This window comes from Octopus sinensis, linkage group LG4 (assembly GCF_006345805.1).
Source record: "Octopus sinensis linkage group LG4, ASM634580v1, whole genome shotgun sequence".
In the NCBI taxonomy this organism is placed as follows: Eukaryota; Metazoa; Mollusca; class Cephalopoda; order Octopoda; family Octopodidae; genus Octopus; species Octopus sinensis.
Window position 1 is genome coordinate 20,696,820 of NC_043000.1, and position 11,964 is coordinate 20,708,783.

An 11,964-nucleotide genomic window follows, 5' to 3' on the forward strand; every position below is an offset into this window, starting at 1 on the left:
AACCTAAGTTAATAGCATTAACGAGCATGCAATCCAATTATTTTCTGAAGAGGAATCATTTTAGTATGCTACTCATTTATTAGAATGACGTGGTAAAAGACAGATATTTTAAAGATACAATATATTACATAAAGAACGATATCTATATTCATAAACACAAAAGATAGAAAACTAAACATAGTATAGTGCAATCCTCTCTAAAGTTTAAATGTTTGTTTTAATGTTGCCAGAATTTTTCCAAACCTTTCAATTATGCATTGCCCTATAGACTGTAGATATTATATGATTTGTGATTTTTTTTTTAAAGCGTTATGGTTAGATAGCGCTTAGGAAATTCATTTCTATTTCCACGGAAATAAACAGAAAAAACATTTATGATACGAACACGCAAAACTCTTTTCTAAGTAATTGCAATAATCTTTATATCCAGCCTTTAAACGATTATATCTTTCTAAAGCATTAAATTCGTGAAGGTAATTATCGATGGCAATGGAATAAGCTATACAAAGCTGCCACAATCTGTCATATCTACAATGATGTTCATATTAAAAAATATATACATATTCATGACCACTAAAACGTTATTAAAAAAGAGTCGCATCCCATATAATTACTTGTGATTTTTATACATAGCAGACATGAAAACGTTGTGTGTGTGTATGTATGTGTGTGTGTGTGTGTTGTGTGTGTGTGTGTGTGTGTGTGTGTGTGTGTGTGTGTGTGGATGGATGGATGGATGGATGGATGGATGGATGGATGGATGGATGGATGGATGGATGGATGGATGGATGGATGGATGGATGGATGGATGGATGGATGGATGGATGGATGGATGGATGGATGGATGGATGGATGGATGGATGGATGGATGGATGGATGGATGGATATACGAAAATATTGAGTATTCTTTAAATAGTAATGAGCAGATGAAGTAGGGATACATTTTTTCAAAGTTTTTATTTTCCGTCTCCAAATCAAATCACGATTGACAAATGTTGCGATGTTTTTACGAATACTTTTGCTTATTGCTTACATAAGTTGTCACATTGCTTGCGTGCTTCAATCGCTTATATAAGGGAAATCATAAAACTCAGAATTTCACTGTAAGAAGTCCTGCAAATGAAACATACACACTTTGTGCTTTTTCTGCAAACACAAAGGTTCAGCAATCCTGAGTTCAAATTCCGCCGAGGTCGACTTTGCCTTTCATCCTTTCGGGGTCGATAAATTAAGTACCAGTTACGCACTGGGGTCAATGTAATCGACTTAATCCGTTTGTCTGTCCTTGTTTGTCCCCTCTATGTTTAGCCCCTTGTGGGCAATAAAGAAACATATATAAAGGTAAAGACACCCTTCGGTCATGAATGACCATGGGATTGCACCTAGAAAGTTACCCTCCTAGATACAAGTCCGGGCAAGGTTGTTTATGGAAGACCAGCAGTCGCCCATGCATACCAGCCTCCCCTCTCCACGCCACCAGTGTTATCCAAGGGAAAGACAAAGGTCGATACAGCTTGGCACCAGTGACGTCGCAACTCACTTCTACAGCTGAGTGAACTGGAGCAACGTGAAATAAAGTGCTTTGCTCAAGAACACAACACGCAGCCCGGTCCGGGATTCGAGCTCACAACCTCACGATCGTAAGCTCGACGCTCTAACCACTGAGCCATATATATATATATATTATATATATATATATATATATATATATATATATATATGTGTGTGTGGTGTGTGTATGTATGGATTATGCTTGTATGCATGCGCATACACACACACATACATAAGAAGCAAAATCATTCGTGAAGGCGCGTTACTTAGTGGTTAGGGGCATTCGGCTCATGATCGTAAAGTCGTGAGTTCAATTCCCGGCGGCACGTTGGGTCCTTGGGCAAGACACTTTATTTCGTGTTGCTCCAGCCCACTCAGCTGGCAAAAATGAGTAGTACCTGTATTTCAAAGGGTCAGATTGTCACAATCTGTGTCACGCTGAATCTCCCCGAGAACTACATTAAGGGTACACGTGTTTGTGGAGTGCTCAGCCACTTGCATGTTAATTTCACGAGCAAGCTGTTCCGTTGATTGTATCAGCTGGGTCCCTCGTCGTTGCAACCGACGGAGTGCTCCTAGAAACAAAATCATTTATACAGTAGTACACATTTGAAAAAAGTCAATAGGAGTGGCTGTGTGGTAAGTAGCTTACTAACCAACCACATGGTTCCGGGTTCAGTCCCACTGCGTGGCATCTTGGGCAAGTGTCTTCTGCTATAGCCCCGGGCTGACCAATGCCTTGTGAGTGGATTTGGTAGACGGAAACTGAAAGAAGCCTGTCGTATATATGTATATACATATATAAGTGTGTGTGTATATGTTTGTGTGTCTGTGTTTGTCCCCCTAGCATTGCTTGACAACCGATGCTGGTGTGTTTACGTCCCCGTCACTTAGCGGTTCGGCAAAAGAGACCGATAGAATAAGTACTGGGCTTACAAAGAATAAGTCCGGGGGTCGATTTGCTCGACTAAAGGCGGTGCTCCGGCATGGCCGCAGTCAAATGACTGAAACAAGTAAAATAGTAAATAGTAAAATAGTAAGAATGACTTGTCTGATAATTATTTTCCACTTTAACGATTCGATGTAAATAAATCGTATCGTGATTCTGTTTTTCTCAGTGATCACTGTTTTCTGGGGATTTTTTTCTTTTTCCTTTTGAAAAAGAGACTTTAAAAAAAAATCTCTCATCACTGAAAAAAACGGAGTCATAATATGATTTGTAAACATCTAACGATTTCGAAACATTTAATCATTAACGTGGAAAATAATTATCAGAAAAGTCATTCTTATCCACTTTTCAACTGTGTGTGTGTGTGTGTGTGTGTGTGTGTGTGTGTGTGTGTGTCTGTCTGTCTGTGTGTGTGTGATAGTACCAGTCTGTGCACGTGACATGACCAGGCCATTGGTGGTCCGTAAGATATTATTCTCTCTATGAAATCATCTGATCGTAGATATCTGATGAACTAGGTGGTTAATCATATATATGGAACCTCAAGTAACGTAGGGCTGTATCAACCTGTTGATAAATACTTTAGCTCTCTCTCTACATGTGTTCACTTCTATTTTCTGTTGTTTACAAGCCTGAGAAATTACTCAATGCATAATAAAATAAGTAAGTATATTCTATTAAATGCTGAAGCTTCTTCACCTGTAACTTTGAACTTTATGGTTCGATTGTTCAAAAGACTGAAGAAGGGAAACAGTGTAAGAAAACTTAAGGAAAATTATTCCCAATCACACCGAAATATGATAGACCGGTTGTACATTGAGATTTGATTTGCTGCTACAAAATGTGTTAAAAACTGTGTCACACATTTATATGTGATATTGATAACATTTATTTTCATCCATAGACGTTAGAAAACACGTAATATTTCACATATAAGCTGCTAATTATATCATTATAATACATATATAATATTACATAGAAGTGTTTCATCGATGATGCTTCATGATAATGGAGGACATTCAGATCCTAGGTCCCTGAGGTGTCAAACCAAATAGGATATGGAGGTAGAGTTTTTCTTGTGCTTTGACCTTGTAGTGACCCCATTTTGGAAATCAACAAAATGGCAGAAGAATCCGTTCTGTTCTATTAGCATATGGATGAAAACTGAATGCGGGAACTTCCGACAGGCCTCCCGAAAGAATATAACTTTGCGCATGCGTGCTGAAGATTTCCAAATGGCGTCATTACAACCTAAATAAATGTAGTTGCTGGTAGCAACTGCATTTGAAAATGTTCATTATGGGTCTTCTGTAATTCTTGTTGATACCACCCAGGGGTGTTGAGTTCCCTATTGTTCTTTTTGATATCATCCGACAGTATTATAGATGTTTGATATATCACTAATTTAGAAAGACAGGATCTTCTGAGAGGAGGATAGAGACTTCGACTGTTATAAGCTTGCTGCTGCGGGTGAGGTTGTGTAGGTGTGGGTTTTCTGAAGTGTGGTTGGAGAAAATTTTATCCAAGCAGGAATAGGTGACTTTAAAGTAATGAGAGTTAAAGTGTTTGTTTTATTGTGTATCGGTGGGAAGTGTTGTTTTACTTGAGTTCGTAAGTTTCTGGCAATGATTGCGTAACATCTAAGTTATATGGTAAATTAAACCAAATTACTCTTTGTTCTACTCTGATGTGAGGGTGGCAGTGACGGTGGAGCGTTATCCATGTATGTTAGCTTCTTTCTGTAACCGCTTTTCGTTAGGACCTCCGAGCAGAACTGTTAATCCATCTACAATGTCCCAAAGAAATCATATCAATAAGTAATCAGAATACTTCTAACAATAAAACTCGGAAAAAAATCTCATTAAACCACTTGGAATGGATTTGACATTGGAGATTTAATACAAAACAATGTAGAAAACATTGAAAAATACTCGCGGAAAAGATATGTTCCTTTGTTCAAAGCATTTCCAAGCCATAGAGAACAGCAATCTTTTCCAGTTGTCATTTTTAAACACAGAAATTACAACGTTGCTAATTCTGAGAGAGATTGGCCAGTATAGAGCATCAAGAAACAAACTATACTTTATTTACAACGTCAACCCTTTAAAAAAAATTGAAGTTAATTCATCAGATTTGACAATAGAGAATGGATGTTAATTCATCAGTTTTGACAATAGAAAATGGATGATAAATTACTGGAAATGGAGAGATTTATATGTCAGTATTGTTGAGCATGAACGTGGTAACTGATATAAATTGAATTCTGTATCATAGTGAGAGCTAAAATAAGGAATTTATTCGAACGGATGAAAGAAACATTTTTCAGTATAATTTCTAATTGACAAATTTATTTCGCACAAAGAAGAATTAGCATTCCGTAGTATCTCTCATTTGATTAGTGATGGTCACAATGGCAATTTTGGGGGCTGGTTGTGCTTAAAACCCACATCAATCAAGTCAAAGAAAGCTAAGGAAACAGGGAAAGATTTCAGGTAGATTATTTGTCACATGAGTCTGAAAACGAATTTATTTTTCTGTGCTCCGGTCTCGTTTTAAAATAAATCTTTCTAAAAGATCAAAGGCAAAATTTAATGATTGTTGATGTAACGTCTGATTTCATATATATAAAACAGACGACATTTATCATATATATTACTTTCAAAGAATAAACTGTGAGAGTCAAGAGTGATTTCTATCTTTTAAAATTTATCGAGAGAAAACAGATTTTTGATAAACCTGATAAAGGAAACATTGAGTAAATTTACTTCCTCTTAAAAAGTTGCTTCAATTAATGATATGAAAATTATGCAAATACGGTTATGTATTAGTGGGTGCGGAAGATATTTCTTAATTAAAATCCAGTCGCTATTTCCTCACCATATGAATATCATTAATTGAATCTGTGCGACAGCTTCAAACTAAAGCAGACACATTTTTTTTATCAACGGAAATATCTTTCTCTCTTGTCCAAAATTTTATCCTAATCATTTTTCAAAGACCGAGATTTTCTGATGCACATAAGTTTGTCAGTCGTTGCATTTTATGTCGTCTAGTCAGTGATCAGCCAGAATCGGTAATGTGAAGTTATTTGCATCGAATTTCAGTGGAATCAAATTGGCCCTCTGGGATGTTCTGAAACAATCTGATGCCAAAGACTAGAAATAAAGTAACGAGAGCTTTTTACAGATGAATTCCCATGCCATCAACTTGGTTCGACATTCTTGTTCACAACATCTGCAACTGGTATTTCAGATATAGAAGTAATCAACTAAATGCTCTTCGAAAATCTACAGACACTACAAGATCAATTTGACAGAGCTAAAGCATATCACTAACGTTCTGCAAATTGAAATGAAATTACAAGCAAACGAGAAAAAGTGAAAGATATTTTTTGATAAGAATCAGACAAGTGATGATAGGCAGGAAAAACATTCCCACACGTATGCAGAATCATTATATTGGACATCTGCTTTTCTTTATATCATTATCGATTCTGTCATTAGTGGTCTAACAAGAAAATTTAAAGCTCCAAAGAAAATTTTTTATGCATTTTTTTTTTCATTCCTCCAGTAATACCTGTCTATATTGAAAAATCTTTTGAACACAAAATGCGTGTCATTTACAGAAATCTCTTATGTTGATGTACTTTCAAAGAACTTTCAAGAGATTTAATAGACACGAAAACTATGATACATCGTGGTAACTTTAGAAAATAAATTATTTAAACCTGTGGATGCACCATGACGTACACAACCACAAGTCAGAAAATATCCTGAATATTTGTGTATCGTTTCGTATTTTCCTCACGCTGTCTACAACCTTCATACAGTTAACTTAAACGGACAAAGAACTATTTCTGAACAAACATGTCACAAGTTTGTCTGATAGCTTTAACTCGACGATAAAGAATCGAATTGAATTTCAGTTGAAACATTGATTGCAATCTTACATGTCTCTATGTGGAGGCGCAATGGCCCAGTGGTTAGGGCAGCGGACTCGCGGTCATAGGATCGCGGTTTCGATTCCCAGACCGGGCGTTGTGAGTGTTTATTGAGCGAAAACACCTAAAGCTCCATGAGGCTCCGGCAGGGATGGTGGTGATCCCTGCTGTACTCTTTCATCACAACTTTCTCTTACTTCCTGTTTCTGTTGTACCTGTATTTCAAAGGGCCGGCCTTGTCACTCTCTGTGTCACGCTGAATATCCCCGAGAACTACGTTAAGGGTACACGTGTCTGTGGAATGCTCAACCACTTACACGTTAATTTCACGAGCAGGTTGTTCCGTTGATTCGGATCAACCGGAACCCTCGTCGTCGTAACCGACGGAGTGCTTCTACATGTCTCTATGCATACAAGGGGCCGTACAAAGTAATTTTGATAAAAAAAGAGAAAACTCATTTAGTCCATTCTATGATCTTTGGTAATAAATAATTAAAATTACTTTCTTTTTATCATTTATTTTCTTTTACGTGTTTCAGTTATTGGACTGCGGTCATACTGGGGCACCACCTTGAAGGATTTTGTCGATTAAATTGACCTTCGGTGCCGGTAGTTATTCTGTCGGTTTTTTTTTTTGGGGGGGGGGGGTGCCGAGCAGGACGTAAACAAACCAATCAAGTTGTGAGGTGACAAACATATAGATACACAAACTGTGTGTGTGTGTGTGTGTATGTGCGTGTACATACATACGTATGTATGTATGTATGTATGTATGTATGTATGTATTATGCATGCATGTATGTATGTATGTATGTATGTATGTATGTATGTATGTAGGCACCCCTAGCGCGAAACCGACTGGTAAGGTCGGCCGTGATGGATATATAACACTGTACACTTCGGATGATATATATATATAGTCTCTCTCTCTTCTCTCTCTCTCTCTCCTCTCTCTCTCTCTCTCTCTCTCACACACACACACACACACACACACACACCACACACACACACACACACACACACACATACACATACGCACACACACATACCAAGAGAGGGAGAGCGGGGGGGAACTAATTAATCATTCTCCAACTGTTCGATAGTTTTAAAGCTGAGCATTTAAATAATAAAAGATTCCATTCAAATTTCAGATCCTAGCGATTCTATGAGACCCAAACTAATTTCCATACACACAAAGGATTTTATCTTAAGAGACAGCTTTGACGATTCTTTCTATTTTGATACTTCACTCTGGTAAGATTTCACTTATATTTCACTCCGTCGTCATCATCGTTGCAGTTGTCATCATCATCATCATCATCCTCATCATCATCACCACCATCATAATCCTCACCATCATCATCATCATCATCATCAACAACACCGTGTTACCCTGTCACATGCAGAGCACCAAGCGACTGAAGAGGGATGAAGCGTATTTGATTGTATTCTTTTATTTGTTTATTTGTTTCAGGCCATTGACTGCGGCGGCCATGCTGGAGCACCGCCTTTCAGTCGAAGAAATCGAACCCGTGACTTTATTCTTTGTAAGCCTGGTATTTCTTCGATCGGTCACTTTTACCGAACCGCTAAGTTACGGGGACGTAAACACACTAACATCGGTTGTCAAACGATGGTTGGGGTACAAACACAGACACAAAGATTCACACACATAGATAGATAGATAGATAGATAGATAGATAGATAGATAGATAGATAGATATAAGCGCAAGAGTGGCTGTGTGGTAAGTAGCTTGCTTACCAACCACATGGTTCCGCGTTCAGTCCCACTGCGTGGTACCTTGGGCAAGTGTCTTCTACTATAACCTCGGACCGGCCAGAGTTTTGTGAGTGGATTTGGTAGACAAAAACTTAAAGAAGCCTGTTGTATATGTGTGTGTGTTTGTCCCCACCATCATCTTTTGACAACCGATGTTGGAGTGTTTACATCCACATAACTTAGCGGTTCGGGAAAAGAGAACGTTAAGATAGACGAACTGCTGCTAAGCATTTCACCCGACGTGCTGACGTTTCTAGCAGCTCGCCGCCTAAGAAAATATATATATTCGTTTCTACTTTAGGCACAAGGGCCGAAATTTTGGGGGAGGGGCAAGTCGATTAGACCGACCCCAGTACGCAACTTGTACTTAATTTATTGACCCCGAAAGGATGAAAGGCAAAGTCGATCTCGGCAGAATTTGAACTCGGAACGTTAAGACAGACGAAATACTGCTAAGCATTTCGCCCGGCGTGCTAACGTTTCTTATTTCTTTATTGCCCACAAGAGGCTAAACATAGAGGGGACAAACAAGGAGAGACAAAAGGATTAAGTCGATTACATCGACCCCAGTGCGCAACTGGTACTTAATTCATCGACCCCGAAATGATGAAAGGCAAAGTCGACCTCGGCGGAATTTGAACTCAGAACGTAACAGCAGACGAAATGCCTATTCCTTTACTACCCACAAGGGTCTAAACATAGAGGGGACAAACAAGTTTTAACCTCAACTATAACACATAGGCTGGAATAGATCTCCAATTTGTAAGCCTGAATTGTCTGACACGCCGATAGGCGGGGAGAGGAGAGGACTATATAATTTATCTTTTTATCATTTGTTTCAGTCGGACGGCGGCCATGCTGGGGCACCGCCTTCTGGAATTTTAGTCGAACGAATCGACCCTTTTCTGTTTTGTTTAAAAACCTCGTACTTATTCTATTAGTCTTTGTTGGCGAGCCGTTTGGTTACTTGGATGTAAGCACCAACACCGGTGACAAACACACACGCACGCGCGCGCACACACACACACACACACACACACGACGGGCTTCTTTCAATTTCCGTCTACCAATTGAGTAAGTACGAGACTCTAAGAAAAAAAAACAGTCTCCGGGGTCGAATCGTTCGACTAAAACCGTTCAAGTTGGTGCCGCCCCAGCATGGCCGCAGTTTAATAACTGAAACAAATGAAAGATGAAGGAAAAGGGGAAAAGATGGCTGAATAAAATATACTACAGTTAAATTAAGCCAATTGGAAAATTCATTATCTATTGATTTAACTTCCAGTCAAGACAGCACGGAGACGGATATTAAAAAGATAATAAAATTGATAAACTTCAAATGGTAACAAAACTGAAGAACGAACATCAGTTAAAAGTTTAAATAAATGTATTACTAGCTGACCCCGAGTCGTCCAAAATGACGGTTAATTGTAGGCGAAGAGCTGGTAGAAACGTTAGCACGTCGGGCGAAATGCTTAGCGGTATTTCGTCTGCCGTTACGTTGTGAGTTCAAATTCCGCCGAGGTCGACTTTACCTTTCATCCTTCCGGGGTCGATAAATTAAGTACCAGTTACGCACTGGGGTCGATGTAATCGACTTAATACCTATGTCTGTCCTTGTTTGTCCCCTCTGTGTTTAGCCCCTTGTGGGTAATAAAGAAATAGGTATTTCGTCTGCCGTTACGTTGTGAGTTCAAATTCCGCCGAGGTCGACTTTATCTTCCATCCTTTCGGGGTCGATAAATTAAGTACCAGATGCGCACTGGGTCGATATAATCGACTTAATACCTATGTCTGTCCTTGTTTGTCCCTTCTGTGTTTAGCCCCTTGTGGGTAATAAAGAAATAGGTTAATTGTAGTATTTTATATATAAGTAAGGTGCAAACCAAGTTTTTAGTTTAATAATTATTTTATTACCAAATTTTTTGTGAAAAATCTATCTGCAATTAACATACCTTGACTATTTGTTTCCTTCAAAAGAATTTTAAAGTTTTCCTTCCTTCTTGTACGACTTAACCCTTTAGCATTTAAACTGGCCATATCCGGCCAAAAGTATTCTGTCTGTTTAATGTTCAAACTGGCCAGATCTGGTCTCTCACACCAACCCTACAACATCGTTTTAAAAATGAACAGCTACCTCATCAAAATCTCATAGCTACAAAATAATGCCTGATTAGTTCAAGGCAATGTGGATAAAAAAGAATTAATTTTGGCAGAATAATGCGAACACTAAAGGGTTATGGCCACATAAAGCTGGCCGTGACAAAACATGGGGGCTGACAAGTAAATACCAACTTTTTTCAAAGCTCTTTCCTTGCGATTTGTTTATGGTCATGGGAAAAGCTGGTATCACAGTAATGTCAATGTTATCTAGTGGTTGTCTTTTGGAATGTGATGTCGATCATCGTTTTGTTACTGAAAGAACGCTGGTTCACACATACACACATTCACATACTTCCCATCTACACGCACTCACATACACACATAGACTCACACAGAGTTGAAACGCTGTTTGGTTTTTCTTTTCAGCGTTAAATGTTCACCATCCCACTTCCATTGCACACACACACACACTAACAAACAAACAAACAAACAAACAATCATTCACATACTTCCCTTTTACATACACACACACATACTCACACTGAGTTGAAATGCTGTTTGTTTTTCCCCGTAGAATTTCCATCATCCCACTTACCAGTTTACCATGACCTTTTCCTTCCTTATTCATCTATTACCCCTTCCTTTTTCATTTATATGTTGTGACGGAGAAAAGCACAAGAGTATTATTATAATAGATTATAAAGGCGGCAAAACCTCGCAAAGGATATCTATGCACAACTGCTTCGAAACCTCCAGCTTGTATATCCATTGCAGCTTTTATATCCATTACATTTATATCGTACATTACAAGTCCAATTTGTGAGTGGAACAGTAAAAATATGCAAAACTTTTCTGAAGTTCAATATGTGAATTTGTCTGTGTTAACTACATCCCAAAGATGGAGCTTTGTATCTGTTGGAAACCGGCTCCCTCCTCAGCATTCAAGATTCACTTTAATCCAGGCTCATAACTTTCTTATCATTCTGGAGCTGGTGGCGTGACAAAATGCATCCAGCCCATGCTGTAATGGACATTTCCTTGATCTTCGTGTATACAACTTCTCTTTGCAGCCCTTCTCAGTTGCTTAACGCTATTTATGTTTTGTTTTATTAGGTTAAAGAGTGAAGGTGCAGAAATAGATAAATCCTGTGGAGTTGTGCTACATGACAAATCGGCTGTCTTCTGTTCTCCTGGATTACGTAAATTAGTAAGTAAGGTTTATTTGTCATTAGTTAATATCGGTTGAAGATTAAACTCTTTATCTGTAGAATTACTTTCAGCATCAGAGAAGTCCAGAATGCTAACCTGTGTAGAGTAATGATTGAACGGTTGTTGAAATCAAAGATACTATATTTGATCTGTAGATAGAAAAGAATACATATATTTTAAGCACGATATTATCTACATTGTGTGTGTGTGTGGTGGTGGTGGTGGAAATACTAAACGAAATGTTTTTTTGAAATTTGCATTTCCATTGCGTTTCCACCACCACCACCTCCAATGGCTGCTCTCAGTTCATCGACTGTTGCCGGTTTTGAACCGTAAACTTTATTATTTTAGTAGCCCAATAATAAAACCTCTAGTGGAGTAACGTCCGGAGAAAATTATTCTAAATCCTTCTGTTCAATCTACTTCATTGGC

At 38.4% G+C, this 11,964-nt stretch overlaps 1 protein-coding gene across 1 annotated transcript in view; it reads left to right on the plus strand.

Annotated features, from left to right (window-relative positions):
• Positions 1 to 11,964, plus strand: part of LOC115210297 (reelin) — a 254,404-nt gene that overhangs the window by 23,103 nt on the left and 219,337 nt on the right. The window contains exons 5-6 of the mRNA XM_036501881.1: positions 7,592 to 7,694; positions 11,437 to 11,530. Coding sequence (XP_036357774.1) covers positions 7,592 to 7,694; positions 11,437 to 11,530 — 197 coding nt within the window. The remainder of the gene's footprint in view (positions 1 to 7,591; positions 7,695 to 11,436; positions 11,531 to 11,964) is intronic.